Here is a 22,574-nt window from a genome sequence, read left to right as displayed (position 1 = left end):
TTATTATAACGGCTGTTAGATCACGGAGGAATTTGGATAATCTCCCTGGTGAATCAAAGAAGTAGGCTTTAAATCATTCTTGAAAATAATATTTAACTACGGTTTAATATCGATGATACAGATAACATTAACTATTTTGAAATAAAATAATAATAACGATGTTAACTGGTATCTTACCTAAGTGGAACGTGATTTTTTCTTTATTTGTAAAGAAATAATTTACCTTTGTCATTGACTCAACAATAACTACATGACATTTGCTTCAAGATTGTAATATCTAAAACATACACAAATATATAGTTCAGTTTTTATATTTACTTATATATATTTATTTATTTATTTTTTAATCAATATATAAGTTTTGGAAAACTTATATAACAATTTCTTAAATCATTGATCGGTGTCGAACTCTTTTTCTAATCGATCTCGAACCTCCAAACTCGTCTGATATTTGAGAGATGGCAAAAATAACGAAAAGGAAAATAAAAACGATGTCTTGGAATTTGAATTATAACGCTGAGCTTGATTTCTTCATCTTCGTTTTTATTTCATGTTTCCTTTTATTCCTGAAGTCGAGGCCTTCTTAAAGGCAAGAAATCATCGATGGCTGTTCTTATATTCATTTTCTGCACTTTTTGTTTGTTTCGAAGCTGTTGAACAATTATTACCTTAGGCTGAAGAAGTTATACAGATTCCGTTGACTTTCTATATGCGATGATCGAAGCTGTTATATAAATTGTTGTGTTCGCATGTCCAAGCTAGGAATTACAAAATGTGACCTCACAAAAAATTTGTTACAATGTATTTAATGTTCTAACAAAAGTCATGAGCTCTAATCTATAATCCTAGCCAGGGGATAGAGTGTAACAAAATAAAATGAAAGAATTATCCAGCAGCCAGCAGGCACTCTTGATCAGTTCACTGCAGCATTTTTCTGTCTTCCTATATATGGAGGCTTACTTGTTCTGTGTTGGATTCGATCTGCTAGGAGGTATGTCTCGGAAGCTCGACTTAACCTTCTTGTATGGATTCTTCTGTTTTACATGCAAATCTCTGAGAGCTTGTGAAGATGGATCCAAACCTGCGGAAGAGGGTTTTTGTGTTTTCCGCAATGGGATTCGAATTGCTTGCGCTTTATGCTGATGGAAATGCAGAACAAGCACTGATGCCAGAATATAAGTGGCCAACATGAACAATCTGAGGCAGGGCTTCATGGTAATGTTGTGAAAAGATGACACTTGAATTTTTCAGTATTGGTTTTGAATGTGATCAGGCTTCCGTGACGAAATATATATATATATATATATATATATATATATAATACTTTTGTATTTGTTTTCACAAAGTTGTTGGAATCCTATGTAAGTGCGACCATGCATGTGCTGCTTCTTTGACTATCGTGTGTTACGATTCTTGACTTACGGGTTGGTTGATTTTAAAATTTCTAGTGCGATCATGTGGTTTGACACGTGATTATATCTTAATCTTACGAGAACGAGGTAAGATTTGATCTCTTTCTTCTTCTTTATTTTGCATTTAAGGGATTCCCGACCATCAGAATAGCAGAAGTTGATATTTTTATATTACAACATTACGCTGCATGCCTGCATGTTTATGTTTTATAAACTTGAAAGCAGAGTTTTCTATTTGTCTCAATCTGTTGTAAGTACGTATAAAAAAGTAATGATAAACAGTGGATCTTTGCATCTGGTTTGTGTTTTTCGAGAATGACTTGTTTCTGGTTCAGTCAATATTTTCATATGCTGAATTCATTCATTTAAAATTTTGTGCAATAAATTAAAATAATAATACTAATAATAATAGTTTGATCTATTCAAAATTTGATTGTTAAGACATAGATTTCTTGTCGTAAAGCTCTGCCACAATGCACAGAACACAGGAGCTTGGAAAGGGACTGTGGCCAACTACTACTTTTACTCGACAGCCCCTTTGATTTTTAGACGAATACTTTTTGTAAGAATGAAAGTAAAGTTTAGCATGTAAACACCAAGAATTTATTTGGAAGAGCATGTGGTTGGTAACGTAGCTTTTTATGCATTCGATTCTTGGATTGATTTGAAAAGTCATAATTCTCTAATTAATTAATTGTGCTTAAGATCAGTTGTGAATCTTTACTATATTTAATTGATGTCACGGAGTCCAAAGTTTAAATTTGACCTATAATTCTTTTTTCATTTATCTTCTGCTACAACTAATTTTTGAATTGGTAGGGTTAGGCTCAAATCTCCATGCCCATCCTCGTCCAAGATAGAAGGTCCGTCAAAGCTCAAGTATCTTATTAAAAATATTAGGTTTCAGTGTTCAGTTCAAAGAAATTAAATATATTATTTTTCAGTAGTACTTTTAGCTGCTCTTCTTATATCCTCAGTTTCTGACTTGAGAGTCAGAAGGACTATACCGGGACACCCTCTAGGCCCCTTTCTAACGGTCTTCCTCGTGATTTCAGGCTCAGGGCAAATTCGAAACCTATGTCTGGACTAGTGACACTTGCTGGAATCGGACTTTAAATTTTCCGTAAGTATCAACGAGTTTTAAAAAATTAAACATGCAATGTTTCTTTATTGTATGCATGAATTATTCAAAAAAAAAAAAAGTTGTCTTTAAAAAAAACCGTGGAGATTAATGTGAGACGTATATCTAATCAATCAAACTTATAAAAAATTATTATTTTTTATATAAAAAAATATTAATTGTTACAATAAAAAAATAGACCACGTTAAATCGTCTCATCTATATCTATATAAATATACCAATTGAATTGTGAATTTCCTCTATTATCCTCGTTAAAATTATACTCTAATGACACTTTGTCTTCCTTTAATATAATTAGTTAATTATTATTAATCAATTATTATTAATCCATTGACTAATTATTATTTATTACTCTTTCACTCACTTTCATGGCATGACTACAAATAATATCAAAATATTTGTTCAACAACTAATGATTCTAATCAATATGTAATAATATTATTTATAAAATGAATTGGTTTTGTGAAAATATCTTACAAATAATAGTAATAGTGTTAACATTCTTTTATTAATATAAATATACCAATTTGTCTTCCTTTTATGTAATTAGTTAATTATTATTAGTCCATTGACTAATTATTATTTATTACTCTTTCACTCACTTTCATGGCATGACTACAAATAATATCAAAATATTTGTTCAACAACTAATGATTCGAATCAATATGTAATAATATTATTTATAAAATGAATTGGTTTTGTGAAAATACCTTATAAATAATAGTAATAGTGTTATACATTCTTTTATTAAAATAAATAATACAAAAAATTATGCTAATAGAGGTTTCGAACTTATTTTTAAAATTTATGTATTAATTATATTTTTCATAATCTTAGTTTTTTACAAAAAATACAAAAAAAATTTATAGGTTTCGAACTTATTTTTACAATTTATGTATTACTTATATTTTTCATAATCTTAGTTTTTATAAATAATACAAAAAAATTATATTTAACAAAACATAAAATAAGAAATTATAAATTTATATGTCGAGGTTTAATCTATATCTATATCTATATACAAATCTATATATATGAATGTGAATTGTGAATTTACATAAATATCCTTATCTTCATTTAATAATAATAATAATTTACATAAATATTCTTACCTTCATTTAATAATAATCATTAATAAATATTTTTTTTCTCATATATTCTTTTAATAATAATCATTTCATTAATACATTTTTATTTTTACATTTAAAATTAATTACTTTGATATTTACATTGACATCAAATTCACAGAAAATCGCTATCATAAATACATGTTTATTTTTTTGTTTGTTTTTCATCTATTCATGTAATAATAATCATTAATATATTTTTATTTTTAAATTTAAAATTAATTACTTTAATATTTACATTGACATCAAATTCACATAAAATCACTATCATAAATACATATTTATTTTTTTTTGTTTTTTCCATCTATTAATTTAATAATAATCATTAATATATTTTTATTTTTAAATTTTAAATTATTTAATTTAATATTTACATTGACATCAAATTCACAGAAAATCATATGTTATAAATTTAAATAAATCGTTAATATTACGAACATTAAGGTAATAATGGGAAAACAAATAGAGATGAATGTGATTGAATAAAATTAAATTATTAATAAATATTAACGTCATATAAAACATTTTTTTCCTATTTAGAAGGTAGATATATATAGATTACTTATATATCAACAAAAATATGTGATTGAGAGAAAATGTTTGTATGTAAGTGATTTCATTGCAAACATTTAAGTTATTTAATCAATTTTCAATATATGATGCTAAATACATATTACTAAATAATATATTATCTATTAATTAATCTATTAAATTGTTATGACTTTTATTTGTGTGCTTACTATTATATTATTTTTTTGTTTACAATTTGTCATGTTAATGATGTTATTTAAGTCATTTTTTATCTTAGTTTAATAAGATCATTAATAGTGTATTTAACTCAATCAAACTAATTATTATTTTAATTTAGTTTTAAATTTAATTTTTATTAGTTAAATTTATATATTGCCGTCAAATAATAATAGGAAGACAAAGGGAGATGAGTCGGACTGAATAAAAATAAATTATTAATAAATATTAATGTCATACAAAATTTCTTTCTGTCGTTTAAAATAAAAATATTTTCAGACTCTTTATTTGTCAATAGAGATATGTGATTGAGAGAAATGTTTGTCTGTAAGTGATTTCAAACACTGTTTTTAAGTTATTTAGTCAATTTTTTTATAAATGCTGCTAAATAAATATTACTAAATAATATGCTCCATTTGATTATTTTGTGTTCTTGCAATGAGAGGAGTTTTTTTACCCTAGCGTTACATGTTTGATTGTTATAAGTCATTTGTATTGATCATGTAATTGTGCTTGAATTGTTTATGTGATTTGTTTGTTTGCACAAAGAAAAGATAAACAAAATCAAATATCCAACAAAAATGTTTATTTTTCATTTTTTTATTGTTGAGATATTTTTTAATTTTTAAACACATAATGCATGTTTTCTGTTTGCTTAGATTACTTAGTTTGAAGTGACTTACAAAATACTAAAAAAATTGAAATAGTTCTTCGTTTTTACCTTATGTATCAGAATATCAAGAGATAATATTTTTTTATTTATTGGGCAAATATATTTCCAAACTTCTGTCTATAAATCAATATTTAATTTTTTTACGATATTATTATATTCTCTAATCAATTTTTTTACTTAGATTGATAGAAGGCATTTTAATTTAAGTTTTTATGTTCTTGCTTATATTATTTTTGTAATATTATTTATTATGAAAATAATAGGTGAACTACAAAATTTGGTCGGTCTAAGAGTCCTCTCATGAACGACAAATATGGATAAATTATTAAAATATATAATATCCAATAGATTTTTGGAATGCGATTTTGTTCTAATTCAATGATTATGCATTATTCTAAATTTTAATTATATCACAAGTTAACGCATGCTTTGTTGTTACTAGATATATTTTGTCAATAGTGTAATATTTTTCTATGGTTTAAGAAAAATTGTGTGACTTTGTATTATATTTTTACGGCTGCTTTTCTAAATGGTTTTATTATGATTTCAAGTCACCATTTTTCATTTGTGTTTTTTTTAAAGAAGTGGAATGAATATCTATAAAACGATGACATTAATAAGGCGTCTTCTCTTTATTTGAAAAAAATATTGGAAAATTTATACAAATTGTGAATAATATGAGTTAATATTTAATTGGAGAGTGATTTATGCTTTTTATTGCTCGTATGTACTTCAATTTCTTTGTTATTGTACTAAATAAATTATTTTTAAACTTTGAGGTATCATTTTTTTTTTCTTATCGAGGTTCTTTGCGTTATGATTTTTTTATACGTTTTGGTTAGTATTGTTGGCGGCAATTGGTTAGTTTATATAAAAATAAGTATGAGAGTATACCAATCAAAGCCACATATTCCGGATCTTCTGTTGTACGAAGAGAATAATAAATGATTTATGTGAATTATATAATTTCTTGGTTTTTCATACATATAGTCTACGAAATGCGTCAAATTTCGAACAAAAAAGTTAAGACAAACATAGTGGATGAAAAAAAAGAGACATGTTGCACCATAGTGGTCGAACCATGGTGCTTGAGCAACTATGCGGTTTAAAAGATTTGAGTTGCACCATTACTACTTGCTATAGCTTTTGGTAAAGCGACAAGCGCTCGGTCCTACAATTGGTATCAGAGCCAAGATCACGGGTTCGATTCTCATTAATTGCAAGGAGTTCAATTCTTGGGAGGAAGATTGTTGGGTGCAATAATTGTCCCTGCTTGGTAAAGCGGCCGAACCGTGGTGTTTGAGCAGATGTGAGGTTTACAATATTTGATTTGCACCATTACTACTAGCCATAGTTTTGGTAAAACGGCAAGCGCTCGGTCCTACATATTATGTCCTAATTTCTGTATGATATAATTCAAGCACATTTTTTTTTATAGATTTTTGAAATTAGGTCCAACTAAGTAACATGAAACATATACATATATATTAAATCATATTTAAAGCAAAATGTTAAGATCAAGAATGATTCAGATTTAAATTTCAACGAAGCACAATGAAGAAGAAATTTAAGAATTGTATGTGTACGTTAAGTGTTATGTAATGATTATGTTGCTACTTCATGGTTGTGCGACATATGTATGTAATATAAAATGTTAATATTTTTCAATAAAATAGTTTTTCAAAAAGAAAAAATTCTTCATTCAGAAAAAGAAATACATGAAAAACAAATTGTGCATAATTCTCATTCTATTTATAATGGTATGAGAAAAATTCTAAAACTTTATTGACACAATATAATAGATCCATTCTGTGCATTTTATTGAGATATTAACCCAGTTTCACTTTATTTCCTCCAATATTATCTATATATTTCGAGGTGACTACGAGATTGTTTTTGTCTCTTTTTTAGTCAAAGTGTCTAACCAGCTAATTCATAACATATATGATGGTAGCATAGAAAACTCCTCGTCAAATAAATTCACTTAGCCAAATATTGAAATTCAAATAAAATTCTACAATATTTCATCAAATTAATTTTGACTATCATAAAATGCTCATGAAATCTAAGCGGTTATATTATTAGATGAGATATTGAATAAGACAAATACTTTGACATATATTTGAATGATATCTCATATGCATATCTTAATTACATTATTCGTATCTCTTCTCAATATTTTTAAAATACAATAATTAATTTTGTATATCGTTCCACAAGATATAAAATATTATAAAACAAAATATAAACTCGATATAAGAAAATTTGTTTTGTTTCAATGAATAATATAATATGATGTTTTAAACGCAACAAATGATATTGAAACTATATCATCCTCATGACATGATGCACGCAATCATTATTTCAAAGCTTCCAAAAAATGACGATCAAGATGACTTTCTTGAATTGCGTCAAATTAAATGAGAACACAATTCTAGGATATAGCCATTTGAAGAGATTTCAAGTATTTTTCTCACAGTGATTGAGAAACAGTTGTTAAAAATTTGTTAACCTTATAGCTATATGTTGTAATATCGATACTAAATATATATAAATGATATCACAAATATCACAATATTTGAAGAATGTGCAACACTATTCATTGGTTATGTTATTGAAAAATATATATGCTATACATATTTTTCGTCACAAGTGAAAACTTATCACGAGTAAAAGCATTTTTTCTTAGGAGTTATAGTTGATGATTTTCAAAAACTGAAAAATCATTTAACAACAAAAAAATAGTCGGAAAAATAAGTTATATGCATACCAAAATATTAAAGACGATCAGATACTTGCTGAGCATACCAAAATAGTTATATGCATATTATAACAAACTACGACAAATAGTTGTTGAGTTGTCAAAATCAACCAAAAAGTATATTGGAAAGTGTGTCGAGTGGATAAGATAATTTATCTGATTCATATACCGTCTATGGTCATGATTTTTTTATTTTATATGGCTTGGTTTGTTTCAGTTGAGAAATATTATTAGCCATGTTTTAATTCAAATAAATATTATCAAAATTCCGTATATATATTTTCAGTAGTTTAGGTTTTTACGTGCAACGCACGTGCATTTTTCTAGTTTATAAAAATATGTCGAATTATTTTACAATATACCTGCTCAAACATAAAAGGTTGAGTTTGCAAAGCATCATATCGAAATTCCATCTTTACCCCTTTGTCGAATCCCACTCATCCACAATACAAGGGTTGAAAAGGTATTTTCACTTCTCGCAAAAACAATAAACTACGTGACGGGATAAATAAATTGTCAGACATCTCCGGGAAAGAGGAAATTTATGCTTCAACAAATCCAACACCAACTTCAGAATTCCCCCTGTTGATAGTGTAGAATATCACATCGTGTAGTTCAGATATCTCTACGAATTCAGGTTTTGTTACATTTTATGTAGATGTATGTTTTTCTCTGCTGTTGATATAATTTTTCTTTTGGGTAATAAATTCTTAGTCTTACTAGGTTTTGATCTGGGTTTTATCAAATTGGGTTAATTTGATGATTCGACAATCACCTTGTTCGGTTTGTGTGCATGTGCGCTTTGATTGATATATTGCCCTGTTCTTGCTGTATCGTCTGCAGCTTTATATTATTGATCCCATATAATTAATGGACGAAAAGTGTGATGCCATCTTTCCATGGCAGAAATTTTCTGTGTGGTCATTGTGGGAATTGCTATGCTTTGTGGTAATTTATGGGTGGGTTAGAGATACAATACTGAAAATTGTTGTGTTGAAAAATTACGAAGATTGTGGCTCTGCTGGCACTAAATCACCAACTGCTGTCTAGTAATTTCATTTGTTATTGTAACTATTCCTATTAGGTTGAAAACACGTTGATTTCTTTGTCATAATCTGTAGTCTTGTTATCAAGAGAACTTTAATTAGATGCGGGAACATTAATACTTCTGGGTAACAAGATATTATCAGATTATGTAAAATTATTTCCGCGAGCATTTCTGAGAGCTATTTTTCGAAAACTGCATAAACTGAATGAGTTGACGAATAGTGAAAAACGTCAGTAGATTGGACTGAAATTTTTTTCCGAGATAATGTTGTAGATGAATTACTGCTTTGACCCTTAACATCAGATTCTTCAATGTTGGTCTTGTTTCTATTGTTTTAAATTGGTGACACTGAAACTTATGTTTAATGTTTTCTTTGCGTGATTCCGGTGGTAAATTTGTGATATTTTTATGGCACTTGGTGGAAAACCTTAAACATCTAATACCTTTTCTGCCCTAAAATTTTAAGGCAACTTTTCTCATTGCACAAGGAACTTCATATTATAACAGTGAATACAGTTGAATTTTTTTGAAACCTGTGATGATTGGTTGTGCAGGCTGGGATGGCTGAAAAAGCATGCGTAAAGCGCCTTCAGAAGGAATATAGAGCACTTTGTAAAGTAAGTACCATTTTTTCCTGGAAACGCTTTCATGTGTTCTCAGTGTGAATCATATACCTTCATTATTTTATTCTGGATGCATAAAAAAGTACTTGCTGAAGGACACAATGAGTTATGCTGCTTGGATGTCAGATAATTCATCACTTGAAATTTGATGAGTATAGCACTGGAGGAATGAGCAAGTATAATGGAAAACGTTTTGCAGAAGTATTCCATAATATTGTTAAGATAACTTTGGCCATGGCCGGAGATATTATGTGAAGTAAGATAAGTTGGATGATACTTCATTTAAGGCCCTTTTAAAATGCCAAAAATTTAAGAATTTTTATGTATTAATGCCATTTTAAATCTGTAAATTTGAGACAAGGGAGAATTATGTAGCATCAAGCATGTAGAATGAGGACAAAAAGGCCCTAATTCCTATTTATATTTGAAGAAACCATCATCAATGGTTAAAAGATTATTTGATCACCAGACTTTCTTATCGAGTCTTGTTGTGGTGATGAATCAGCCATTGTTTGAGGACCGAGGATGTTTGTTAGAACCAATAAAAATGGTTTTGTTTATCACTTACTCTAGCACAACTTGTTTTTATAAAATGAATTTTCGTATTATTAAGTTATATATATATCTTCATCTCTGCTTTGCTGATTATTTTGTTATGCATTCCTAGGAACCTGTTTCCAATGTTGTGGCACGCCCTCTTCCCAACGACATCCTTGAGTGGCGTAAGTTGCTTGGATTTTGTTGTATGCCTCTGTATGAATGCACCTTGCATCTTTTTCTCAGCTCAATCATATTCTTTCAATTCTGTTAGTTGTCTCACATCGTTTGGATAAATCCCTGAGAGTTGCATATATGGACTTGAATGATCTTATTCATTGAGCTAACTTTTGAAGTTGAGTTAGATCTAAGTCTCAATTTTAACACGGTATCAGAGTTCAGACCTACCGTTATGTGTTGGACGGTCCGACCACCCATTCTGCCCATAGTCGGGCCACTTGTAAACTTCATGCTCCAGATTTCTTTCTTGGACGTCAAAGATATGTGTTAAGATGTCTCACATCGGTTGGATAGAGTTCCTGAGAATTTCATATATAGACTTTGACAATCATCCCCTTTGAGTTAGCTTTTGGAGTCGAGTTAGGGCCAAGCTTCAATATTAACATGGTATCAGAGACCAAGTTCTACCGTTATGTATTGGACTGTCCATAGTTGAGCCACTTGTAAACTTCAAGCTCTAGGTGTTCATTGCGTGATCGGGTGTGTTAATTGTCCCACATCGGTTAGATAAAATATCTGGGAGTTGTATATTTGACTTGGACAATCCTCCACCTTGAGCTAGCTTTTGGGGTTGAGTTAGGTCCAAGTATCAATATTAACAAATTTAGCTTCTTGTGGTCACTCCCTAAACTTACAAATCATAGTAAAGATTTTTTATGCACGTTGAGACGTGCCTTTTGATATTCTATGTTTTGTTGATTGTTATTTTATGTACGCCTTTCTAGGTACATTGTTCCACTTTGTCCATGGTCGACTATGATGTGGGTTGAATGGGTGTTCCTTGTCTATTATTTGACACATTCTCCTGTATAAGGATATTTTACACATTCTCCTGAATAAAATCCTACATTCTTTACATTTTGATGTGTTTTATATACAAGGTATCTCTGAGTAACTTTAAGAAGTATATGTGATAAATTGAGTACCTTACTTTGCGATATATTTAGGGATGAAAGGATAGAAGAAATAATCTCTAAAAACTCAGCACATGTCCTACAGTTTCTGATTAACTTGAAAATTCATCTTTGTTGAGATATGAATTTTAGTGAGCATCATTTTCTGTAATGCTGTCCTCATCTGCTGACATATCTTTTGTTGGCTATTTTTGTGGTCAGATTATTTGTTGGAGGGGAGTGATGGAACGCCATTTGCAGGTTTTGGTTCTCATGGTTTCATTGTGTGTGTATAGCTTAAATAGAGACTTTACGTTGGTATTTGGACTATTATTTGCATGCCCATTTATGCTAAAGTGCTTATATATGGAATACTCATGATGCTATTTCCTTTTCATTTTTATATTTTCGATCGATGTAGGTGGTTATTATTATGGAAAGATAAAGTTTCCACCAGAATATCCGTTTAAACCTCCAGGAATCAGGTGATTTTTTATGGTAAAACATAGCACAATGCTCTAAGTGTGATGGTGCCATGATCTGCTTAAATTTGTATAGCTTTTTTTTTATGTATATTGTTGTTTCTGTCTCATGTAGTATGACTACTCCGAATGGACGCTTTATGACTCAAAAGAAGATATGCCTGTCTATGAGCGATTGTAAGTTAATTATGGTAAATCATGTCAATGCTTTCTACATTTTGTTTCACTTACACTGTCATTTTCCAGTCCATCCAGAGAGTTGGAACCCTATGTGGTCTGTCTCAAGGTATTTCTGCAAGGAAGATAGTTGTATATATTTCCTGTATCAGTCTTAAGTTTCTTGTGCTGATTTTTCTTATTCCCATGCAGCATATTGACAGGGCTTCTTTCTTTCATGGTGAGTTAGCTTTCTAATTGTTGAGAGTGACAAGATATTATAGTTCTAAGTTTAAGCTGAAATTAGATGGTGACTTACCTGAACGGCTGAACGTCCTGGTTTATATGTTCTCAGATGGACACTAGTCCCACTACTGGCAGTGTCACAACTACTGCAGAAGAGAAACAAAGGCTTGCGAAGTCTTCTTTGGCATTCAACTGTAAAAAGTGAGTTTTACAAACTTGATGCTCATCCTCTGCTCAACAAGATGATTGAAAAATATAATCTATTTTCTTTTTATCTCAATGAGTGTAAAGTTTGCCTCAACATACGTATTTAAGAACTAACAAAAAGTTACTTATGTGTCTTTGAAAGATTTGCAGCTACTTAACATTGTTTATTTATGTTTTAGCATTGCATTTATGAGTTGGGTTTCTCACTATTTCTTTTTCTTTTTTTCCCATTCTTTCTTTTGTTGAAACAGCCCAACATTCAGGAAACTTTTTCCAGAACATGTGGAAAAATACGAACGGCAGCTAGCAGCACAGCAATTGGCAGAACAGTCAGCACCTGCATCCATTCAAGAAGAAAATTTTGAACCCTCGTTGAAGAAACGTGGGACCAGAGAAGAGCAGAAAAATATAGAAGTCCCGAAAGAAGTGAATAACCTGAGGCAAAGATCTTTCCCTTCCTGGTGGTGGTTGTTGCTAGTTTTCATTTTTGGCGGTGTCATGGCTCTGCCTCTGCTACAACTTTAGTAACATACAGACCCTTCAAGGGAAGAATTGTAAGTGCTTATTTGTGAGCCAGCAAACATCTGAATCGTGACCGATCCATTGTCTTATGGGCCTAAACTCTCGGAGATTTTGTATAGTTGTATTAATGAAGGGAAACTGTTAAGATTTTTGGTCCAAATATGCTGGTGTGGTGTGTTCACCATTTTTTTTTCGGTTGTGCTCTACTACATATTTTATGTTCAACTTTTGATGTATTATTATATTTTTTAGTGTGGATTCAGTCCCGATGCGTCAGTTTTTAAGAATAATTAGGGTTGAATATTCAAATTTTAGTATGTGAGTTGTATTCAATGCGGCATATGATGGCTTAAAGTGGCCATAAGGTTCAGAAAACATACTGACGAGTTGGTATAATTATTTGTGTATGTTGTAATCAAGTATTAGTTTTTAGATCATTAAGATATATGTTAACTTTTATAAAAATAGAAAGAGATTTAATGGTATTGGTGGTGGTTACATTTTGAGACATTAGCCTTAGGGGAGTTGTCTCTGTTCCTATTAATTGACAATTATAGACAAACTGTCTTAACATGGATGATGGACTTGTTAAGTGGATAGAAACCCATAAAACAAAGGTTCCTTCTCCACTTTCTTTCTCCCTCCCTCCCTCAAACCCTTTCGCTTATCAACCATGGAAGAGAACCTATGAAAAACATGTAGACGCTATAAAAAAGAAAAATAAAAATAAAATTCACATCAATTCTAATATTATACAACTCGTAAATCTCGATCCGCTAGTATTTTACTAAATTATAGATTTAAAGTTGAGTTTCGTGTACCAAACCCAATTATTTTATTGAAGCCTTTTGGTTTCATGTGAAAAACAAAATCTTACAAAGTGAATGAGACTTTTAGTCACAACTAAAAGTAAAATGCTACTTGCTCCAGCATAATCATATTATTTCACATGCTCATGTCTCCAAAATAATGTAATCCTTTTTCCCCTGAACTACTTATAATTGAGTTGCTATTTTCTTGATTTCGTGTCTGCAAAATCTGAAGCACAAAAGGACGTTCTTGTTGCTTCAGTTCCACAGACGGTAAGCATATTAATGACAAAAAAACGGGAAAATTCATTACAACTGTATGATTACGCTCATTTACAGCACAATCTTTATCGTTGCTCTTGTAAATCTGTTGCCTGCATTATTTTTTACATTACAATCATTCTCCAATACTAAGTTCTTTTGTTGCTTCTGAGGCACTATTTTTCAGTTCTTGAAGTTGGTTGATAAGATTTTAGCTGGTTTCCATTTCAGTTCATGGAAGAAGCAAAAAAGAACGCAAGCCAGGAAAGATTAAATATAACAAATATTGGAGCATCACCAGAACAGCAATTGGATGGGGAGACGAAGAACATGAAATCTCGGAAAAATTCGATCTTCTTTTGGTTCAAGTTTGACAGGAAGAACAAATCCACAAAGCAAACTATAAGCGGTACCACCATTTCTAAACTGGAGCGTGGCCGGGTTCATGTTTTTGGTCCAATCCAAGGAAGTGTGGGCAACATCACTGGTAGCAGAACACACAGGATTCATTCATATGGACCGGTTTACTTGGTGACTTAGCAATAAACCAGAAAATTGTTGTTTCTTACAGGTCTTTTTATGGGTTTCTATGTGATATTTGAATGGTGAAAAAATGTAATTGTTGATGGAAAGAGAATGTGCAATCCAATCGCCCATCCTTTTTTATTTATTGTAATACATAAAATAAAGATAATGCATATATATCAGATGCTTTCCTACTAAATTAGTTCCAGTTAATTTCATATATATATTTCCATATCAGTTTGTGATGATAATTTCATCATAAAACCACAACAGAAGAATTGGTAGAAAGCGTGACAAAATTACAGGAAAAACAATGCACAAGCTTTACCATTGAAAGATTAATGAAGAAATATACTATTATGTATTACAACTACTAACAAATCCAACCAACAGTTGTTTTTTATATGATCTAACTCTCTCTTTAAGATATGGAAACTTTTCCATCTTTTCAGAGAAGCAAAACTATACATCTATCAAATATACAGCATATCCACTGCCAGTGCTTCTGTTTAGAATAGAATTCAAGAATCATGGATCCAACCTTTTCATCTCCACCAAGAATTAAAAAACATGAACAAATAAATGCATAAACTGGATGTTTAATCATCCGAATCTGTATATTCACGAAGTTTCCAAAACGATCCATAATGTATAAAGAATGAAGCAATTAACTTTGTCCTCGGACTCCTTGCTCCAGGTCAAAATTCTTAGGACTAGAAGGATTGGTTCTTCTATTACCACTCAAGAGCCTTTTAAGTGATCTGAGTCTCGTCGGCATTGGTGACTTTTGTTCTTCCTCTTCATTAATCTGCATTGGAATATCGATCACCAATATCCCATCTAGCCGATTATTCCTAGATAACGACTTTGAGGATGAGCTAGATGGCTCATCAATAGCACAACTTTGATGATCTTCCGCCACACAATTTGGACCAAAAGTGCTAACTTGAGTTTCATCACCCCAGAATAAAACATTGGTTGGAAAATTTGGAGTTTCTGTTGAAAAATCTGGATTCTCCACCGCTGGAATTTGTTGTGTAGTTTCTAATGTTGAATCAGCAGCAGAATTCTCAGAGGATTGGCCCTGATTTGCAACAGGGTTTCTACAGAGGGGACAAGTAGAATGTGATTGAAACCACATGTCAATGCATTCTACATGAAATCCATGATTGCATTTCGGTAGAAGTCTGGTTTTTTCACCTTCGGCGACCTCACAGAGACACACTGAACACTCTAGCCCATCTTTGAACTCTTTGGGATCAAATAAAGTGATGGGTATGGTTTTAAGGAGTGAAGGATCGAGGCCACGGCGCAAGGCGGCAACAGCTGCTGCTTCATGATAGCCAGGGGAGAAGTCTAGTCGTCGGCGGCGCCGGGTGGTGGTTGTGGGATTAACTTGGCGACGGTACCAGAACCATTTGGCGTAGAGGTGGAGGCAGAAGACAAACACTACAACGAAAAAGAGGAGGATAACGGTCACCACCATAATCTTTCCCGTGCGCTCGATCACACTTGAGTCACCAAAATTCCCAGCCCCTGAGTCTGTCATTTTCTTCAGATCCCAGGAACCACAAGACAAAGTTGAGATTTTTTTCGGCTTTCGAAGAGATTTTGATGGCAAAAATGATTCAGAATGTCGACGAGATTTCTTGAAATTCAGCAGAAAATTTTGTTTTAGCTCTATAGCATTGAAATCTCCTCAAACATATGGTATACAGGGAGATCCCAAACAAGATTTTACGCTAGCTTCAATGAATGATCCTCGAAATTCGAAGCACTAAATTGAGATTTCGAGCAAAGCCCAAGAAAGATATATATATATATATATATTGTCTATTGTAGAAGATTCAGGTTAAACTCATAAGAAAGATGGCGGAAGCAAAAGGGAAGATGAAGATTTGGACGCTTTAGAAAAATGAGAATGCTCAGCATTTATATATAAAAACAAGATTCAAGAAAATTCTACTCTCGTCATCATACCAGAGAGGGAAAAAACTGTGATCCATTCGGGTCCAACAACCGCTGAGTTGGAAATAAAGAGGAAAATAACAATGTCTCAAGAAATAGCAGTCAGCGTAGACTTAGGATTAGTGTTAAATGAAGCTCACACGGCGGCATTTTGAACGGGCCAGCGACTCATCAACTTGGATTACCCTTCTTGGATGCTTCCACATGTATTGCCCCCTTCATCTCAACTTCTTGTTTATCTATTTTTTAAATGTTTGATGAAACACACGTCACTCATAATTTAATTAAATTGAATCTCGAATTCAATTTATCTATATCAAGTTTAAGATCTTGATATCAAATCGATTACTACACGTCGACCAATTTATTCAATTACCAATGTGTTGTTATATCATCAATTTGATTTTATATAAATATGTGAATTATAGCTAGCTAGAAATAAACAACTCCAACAAGTTTATATCTTAAAAAATTTTGATGTAATTGATTTGACTTATGTTTGATTACATTAGTTAGGAGGGAAAAGGCAACTATCTTGACTTTTCGTTTGGCTTTAGTTTGACCATGGAAGGAATTATAATTTGTGGAGTGTTCAAATTTGTCTTCTTGATTTGAATGTAATAATATATACATATATACATATTATATATATATACATATATATGTATATGTATTTTGTAACTTACATGATTTTTTTTAAAATGAATGTATAATAATGTCCAAGTAAAATTATTTTTGAAATTAATTTTTTTTTTTTTCAAAAAATAATAATAAAAAAAACCCGAGTTTCATCATGAGCTAAAATAGATGACTGATGCGTATTCCTTAACGGCCCATGATATTGGCCGTATACAGTCCAATGAAATATTGGGCCGACCCAGCAAATAAATATGGCTTGGACGGGTAATGGGTCACTGTCCAACCACAAATCCATTAATGGAAATTAGTTGTCCTTCCTCTTTCCACTGCACAGACAGACACACTCATCTTCTTCTCATACAATTTTTTGTGATTTTTCCTCAAATTGTAGTACAAGGGTTTGGTGATGATGGAACGAGAGCACTCAGAAAAAGAGGAGGATCACGAAAACCTAATTTCTCAGAATGCCAGGTCCAACGACGCCGTTCATTCTCCTAACCACCGCCGTTCCTCGTTCCAGATCGACGATTTCAAGGATCAAATCTCGAGCACCTCCCGCAAATGCCATAAGAGGTATCTTTTTGCCGTTTTCTTGCCCATCATGATTTTGCTGCTCTATTTTACAACAGACCTGAAGAACCTTTTCCGAACCCGCATACCGATGGCTAAGGATCTCGGCGACAATCCTTCGGTTAATCGCATGCGCGAGTCCGAATTGCGCGCTCTGTATTTGCTTCAGCAGCAGGAAACTGAGCTCTTCAAAACGTGGAATCGGACCGCATTGATGACGAAATTATATTTTGATGATGTGAAGAATAGTGGTGTTGTGAATCGGACTTCTGTCGACGATAATGATAAAGGCATTGTGACTTCTTCAATGCTTGAAGATTTGAAATCTCGTGTTTTTAGCCAAATTTTATTGAACAAACAAATTCAAGGGATTCTTTTGTCATCCCATGAAAACGGGGATTTCGTGGATTTAACTGAGAACTACACAGATGCAAGTTTTGGGGGTTGGAGTAGGTGCGGGAAGGTGGATCAGAGGTTATCTGAGAGGAAGACCATTGAGTGGAAGCCAAAATCAAACAAGTATCTGTTTGCAATTTGTGCTTCTGGTCAAATGTCTAATCATTTGATTTGTTTGGAGAAGCATATGTTCTTCGCAGCTTTGCTTAATCGTGTTTTGGTGATCCCTAGTGCAAAGGTTGATTACGAGTTCCATCGGGTACTGGATATTGAGCATATTAACAAATGTGTGGGAAGGAAAGTTGTGGTAACGTTTGAGGAATTGTTGGAGACTAAGAAGAATTCTGTGCATATCGACAAGTTCTTATGTTATTTCTCATTACCGCAGCCTTGTTTTGTGGATGGTGATCATGTGAAGAAGTTGAAGGGGTTGGGTCTCACATTTGGCAAGATTGAAGCTGTTTGGAAGGAGGATGTGAAGAATCCAAAGGAAAGAACGGTTCAGGATGTCTTAGGTAAGTTTACCTCGGATGATGATGTTATTGCAATTGGAGACATGTTCTTTGCAGATGTGGAGAGGGACCAGGTAATGCAGTCTGGTGGTCCTATTGCCCACAAATGTAAGACGCTGCTTGAGCCACATCGGCTTATTCTGCTCACTGCTCAACGTTTTATTCAGACATTCCTAGGGAAGGACTTCATAGCTCTTCATTTTCGGCGACACGGTTTCTTGAAATTTTGGTTTGTTCTCATTCATTAAGGTCTTCTTTCCACATTTTGCAGTGGCTTTATTAACCTCTCGGTGAACTTCGTTGATGTTTTTCCAGCAACGCCAAGAAACCAAGCTGCTTTTACCCTGTTCCTGAAGCTGCAGATTGCATAAATCGAGTGGTTGAACGGGCTGGCAGTCCTGTGATATATCTTTCTACAGATGCTGCAGGAAGTGAAACTGGTTTACTGCAGTCTCTCATTGCCTCAAACGGGAAGACTGTGCCACTTGTTCATAGACCTGTTCGTAATTTTGCGGAAAAGTGGGATGCTTTGCTATACAGGCATGGACTGGAGGAAGATCCTCAGGTGAGCTTGCAATTTCCTTGTTTATTTAATCGCTTCAATTGCAAGTCATTTATACCTGGATGAATTATGATAATATATTTGTTGATATATTGTGTTTTTTTATGTTAAAGGCAATCTAACTTTTAGCATAAAATAAGACTCGATCAATTTAGCTCTTGATTAACGGCCATAAATGAATCAGAAATCTTCCTTTAATTGTTGGAATCAGTAAACACTTTGAAAATTGTTGAATTTGGCAAGTAACTTTTGAAAACGATCACGACTCAATTTAAAATTGATTTTTCATCCTGAAGGTTGAAGCAATGTTAGACAAGACTATTTGTGCTTTGTCTACCGTGTTTATTGGATCCTCTGGGTCTACATTTACGGAAGATATCTTGCGGCTTCGTAAGGACTGGGGATCAGCATCTTTATGTGATGAATATCTGTGCCAGGGTGAACATCCGAATTTTATTGCAGAAGATGAGTGAACGGGTCATTTGTATATTAATGTACACTCAAAAGGAAAACATTATGTCATCTAGATGGCAACGATAGAAAAAGGAGTTGCTCTATTAGATTATTTTGTCCAATTCTTTTATTACCACCCACCGCAGACTATGTTGGCATGAATAACCAACCGGAAGACATGGCAGTGAAAACTAGCTATGTTGGAGTTTGTTTGAACAGGCAAAAAACATCCTGCGATGGGATCTGGACTGATTTTTTTTCATCTGCATTCTGATGGATGATTCATAGGCTTCAGCATAAGTGATTTTGTTTATTCAATTTGATTGTCTTGGCTAGCTCAGTTTGGAGCATTGTGTTGGTTGGACATGTAACATTTCGTTGTTGTGAATCTCCTCCCAGGAGTGGTCTGATGTACAAAGGGGCAACTTTGAACTATTATCCTTAATGTTGTTGAATAATGAGAATATATGTTTGACAGCTTATTTATAAAATTTGACTGCTAATATACGATTTTTGCACTCCCCAAGCGGTTGCGTTCTCTGGCTCCGGACATGCCCGGAAAATGCATTTTTCACGGTCTTGTTCTTTTAAATTTCTAATTAGAATAATGCCAAAGCTTTCTCTGGACACAAATTTGTTGTATGGCATTAAAACATTAGATACAAGCAACGATCAGGGTCAGGCCAGTAAAAATTTGAAAAACATACTTTTTTAATACGTACAGAAACCATGATTTCTTTTCTATGGCCACACACTGATTTTCTCCTTCTCATACTTGACATACAAAGCAGAAACCGCAGCCACGAAATACAACTGAATGAAAATAATAGGTGGTGAATGATAGCTTATGACTCCCTGTCCAGTCGCCAACTCCACTGATAACAGAGCACATAATCCAAGAATGGCAAGCCGACCGTGGATACGCTCCACAAAAGAGCTGAACCCGAATTCCACACTCAACCCTTCTGACAAAGCTTCTTTCAGTGGTACCGGAGGCAGGAAAATGCTCGTCCCAGATCCTGACCCGGACCCACTTTTCTTCCCTTTTTTGCTTTTCCTAAGCTCAGCTTTCTTGCCCGTGCCACTTCGGTTACGAAGGCGGATCTGGTATAGGCGGTTTTCGAAGCTGTCGTCCTTGCCTGGCTCGGGTTTGGTTTCGTCTGGGGAAGGATCTTCTTCGGTTGTGGCGCGGAGAATAGAGAGATTTCGAGGTCGTGGGTTCTGGCGGGCCGAGGATGGGAATGCTGAGCATGGTTTGGGGAATTGGAGAGTCGGTTGTAGAGTCGCCATTTTTCTGTTGTGGCCACTGACTGATGATTGGGTAATCGGGCTGTAGACAGACAATATTAAAATCTGTGGTGCTCTTTAAAAAAATAAATTATATTATATTCCTTTGTTTATTGTTGTGAAATTCTCATTTACAAAAACATAAATTTTCAAGGCTTCTTTTGTAATATATTATTCGGATTCTTTTCGGAATTCATTACATAAAAACTATCGAAATATTGGGGGAAGGATTTATAAAATTAGGATCAGAGTGGAATTTTGGATGATTTACATGAAAATAGTGGGAAACTGTCTAATCTATAAATCAAATTATAACTTATAATAGTTATTAGGTGGTTTGAATAATAATAATCCCAACTACGAGTCTATAACATTAATAAAACCGTATTAAATTAGTGGACAGCGAAATGCTATTGATCCATAAATGTCAAGCGGGGGAAGGCTTTCTTTCCACCGTTCCAAGATTTATTATTATTGTTTTCATTAATTACTTTACAAAGTATGATATTTAAAATTTTAAATGATACGGTCTAATTTTTTGGAATTTTTTTCCTCGGAAATTGTAAAATAATAAGTATAGAACTTGGGTTGTGTTATAGGCTTTCTAGTAAAGCCCAATTTCTCAACAATAGTAAAGTATCCTAAGTTAATTGGGCCCAGCCCGTACGGGAATATAAAGCTTCCGAGAAATCTTTGGTTTGACCCAATCGTTCTACTTAATGACGTCACGAGCTCATAAATATCAAAGTGAATATCATGTAAGATCGTTACACGGATCATAATCTGTGAGACCGTCAACACTATCCATATTCACAATAAAAAATAATACTCTTAATATAAAAAGTAATACTTTTTCATGGATGACCCAAATAAGAGATCCGTCTCACAAATACGACCCGTGAAACATCTCACACAAGTTTTTGATAGTCTATATTACATATATATACCTATTAATTCGTAAATTTATTATATAATAATAGTACCTTTTTTTTAAATAAAGGGATATATATATATATATATATATATATATATATATATATATATATATATATTTATATATATATATATATATATATTGGATGTGCCTCGGTTGCATCTTATATTTGGTTGGAATTGCATGACGAATTCAATGAGGTAAGAAATACATAGATCTTACCACTTTCACTCGGTTTCACACTCGTCACAAAAATTAGTCAATGGCTAAGAAAGTCCCATGTAATTCAGTTTTTTGTTTTGGTGTTTCCATCTGACTCACGCCTCCCATTTGAACATGTCAAACCAAATTTCGATATTTTTTCCTTTGGTCTTCTTCGACGAAATTACATCCCAAGAAACTTCATGTCAAATCATGCATACTGTTTTTTAACTCAAATTTTTACTACCCAGATTCTATAGAATTTGTACACAACATTAAACAGCAAACCCCATGGGATCTCATTATTCCAAGTTAGACCAATTGGATGGATCGTATTCACAGGCCACAAATAATAATACTTTAATGTTAACCAATCCTCCTGTACAAGTGCCGATGCAGCAATCTTGATTATATGGTGATAGACAAAGTAACATGGATGGACCATCAATGAGAAAACAGAAAGAAGAATAAAAGCTAGCGATACTAAGATCACATGTCTGGTCTGTGCTTTATTATTGGAAATGTCCTTGCATAAAGCAAAAAAGGTTAAAGGTTTAAAAGTTTCCTCCAAAGCAGCTCACAGGATCCTTTAAAACAAAAAACCAAATCTTACCTATGGCCAAAGCTAATCATAAGGCTATC

At 32.8% G+C, this 22,574-nt stretch overlaps 4 protein-coding genes across 6 annotated transcripts; 2 read left to right on the top strand and 2 right to left on the bottom strand.

Annotated features, from left to right (window-relative positions):
• The first annotated feature begins 8,348 nt into the window (after positions 1-8,348).
• LOC140834902 (ubiquitin-conjugating enzyme E2 34-like) lies at positions 8,349-13,084 on the top strand. Of its 3 annotated transcripts, XM_073200095.1 has the most exons (10): positions 8,349-8,498; positions 9,464-9,526; positions 10,200-10,254; positions 11,425-11,463; positions 11,624-11,687; positions 11,800-11,861; positions 11,931-11,970; positions 12,054-12,081; positions 12,196-12,287; positions 12,545-13,084. In XM_073200095.1, exons 2-10 carry the CDS (start codon positions 9,470-9,472, stop codon positions 12,816-12,818), a joined length of 711 nt encoding a protein of 236 aa, XP_073056196.1. In that variant the 5' UTR covers positions 8,349-8,498; positions 9,464-9,469; the 3' UTR covers positions 12,819-13,084. The 3 variants fall into 3 exon arrangements, with proteins under 3 accessions (XP_073056196.1, XP_073056193.1, XP_073056195.1); XM_073200092.1 differs by having other exon boundaries at positions 11,800-11,970; XM_073200094.1 differs by having other exon boundaries at positions 8,375-8,521; positions 11,800-11,970.
• A 1,633-nt stretch (positions 13,085-14,717) lies between these two features.
• Positions 14,718-16,450, bottom strand: LOC140834901 (RING-H2 finger protein ATL3-like). Its single transcript, XM_073200091.1, has one exon. It carries the CDS (start codon positions 15,957-15,959, stop codon positions 15,078-15,080), a length of 882 nt encoding a protein of 293 aa, XP_073056192.1. The 5' UTR covers positions 15,960-16,450; the 3' UTR covers positions 14,718-15,077.
• An 864-nt stretch (positions 16,451-17,314) lies between these two features.
• LOC140834899 (O-fucosyltransferase 36-like) lies at positions 17,315-19,992 on the top strand. Its single transcript, XM_073200089.1, has 3 exons — positions 17,315-18,724; positions 18,811-19,060; positions 19,354-19,992. Exons 1-3 carry the CDS (start codon positions 17,424-17,426, stop codon positions 19,528-19,530), a joined length of 1,728 nt encoding a protein of 575 aa, XP_073056190.1. The 5' UTR covers positions 17,315-17,423; the 3' UTR covers positions 19,531-19,992.
• Positions 19,993-20,170: 178 nt separating this feature from the next.
• Positions 20,171-20,859, bottom strand: LOC140834900 (uncharacterized). The gene has a single exon (XM_073200090.1). It carries the CDS (start codon positions 20,798-20,800, stop codon positions 20,252-20,254), a length of 549 nt encoding a protein of 182 aa, XP_073056191.1. The 5' UTR covers positions 20,801-20,859; the 3' UTR covers positions 20,171-20,251.
• Positions 20,860-22,574: the final 1,715 nt, after the last annotated feature.

This window comes from Primulina eburnea, chromosome 6 (genome assembly GCF_022965805.1).
Source record: "Primulina eburnea isolate SZY01 chromosome 6, ASM2296580v1, whole genome shotgun sequence".
Taxonomy (NCBI): domain Eukaryota; kingdom Viridiplantae; phylum Streptophyta; class Magnoliopsida; order Lamiales; family Gesneriaceae; genus Primulina; species Primulina eburnea.
This window is presented reverse-complemented; position numbering and strand designations above follow the sequence as displayed.

What these genes read in the sequence shown, in the direction of transcription:
- LOC140834902 (XM_073200092.1), top strand. Translation starts at nt 9,470, where the DNA reads ATGGCTGAAAAAGCATGCGTAAAGCGCCTTCAGAAGGAATATAGAGCA. An exon ending in CCTATGTGGTCTGTCTCAAG is followed by an intron (nt 11,971 to 12,053) that starts GTATTTCTGCAA and finishes ATTCCCATGCAG; the next exon opens with CATATTGACAGGGCTTCTTT. An exon ending in TTGGCATTCAACTGTAAAAA is followed by an intron (nt 12,288 to 12,544) that starts GTGAGTTTTACA and finishes TTGTTGAAACAG; the next exon opens with CCCAACATTCAGGAAACTTT.
- LOC140834901 (XM_073200091.1), bottom strand. Translation starts at nt 15,959, where the DNA reads ATGACAGACTCAGGGGCTGGGAATTTTGGTGACTCAAGTGTGATCGAG.
- LOC140834899 (XM_073200089.1), top strand. Translation starts at nt 17,424, where the DNA reads ATGATGGAACGAGAGCACTCAGAAAAAGAGGAGGATCACGAAAACCTA. An exon ending in CACGGTTTCTTGAAATTTTG is followed by an intron (nt 18,725 to 18,810) that starts GTTTGTTCTCAT and finishes ATGTTTTTCCAG; the next exon opens with CAACGCCAAGAAACCAAGCT. An exon ending in GACTGGAGGAAGATCCTCAG is followed by an intron (nt 19,061 to 19,353) that starts GTGAGCTTGCAA and finishes TTCATCCTGAAG; the next exon opens with GTTGAAGCAATGTTAGACAA.
- LOC140834900 (XM_073200090.1), bottom strand. Translation starts at nt 20,800, where the DNA reads ATGGCGACTCTACAACCGACTCTCCAATTCCCCAAACCATGCTCAGCA.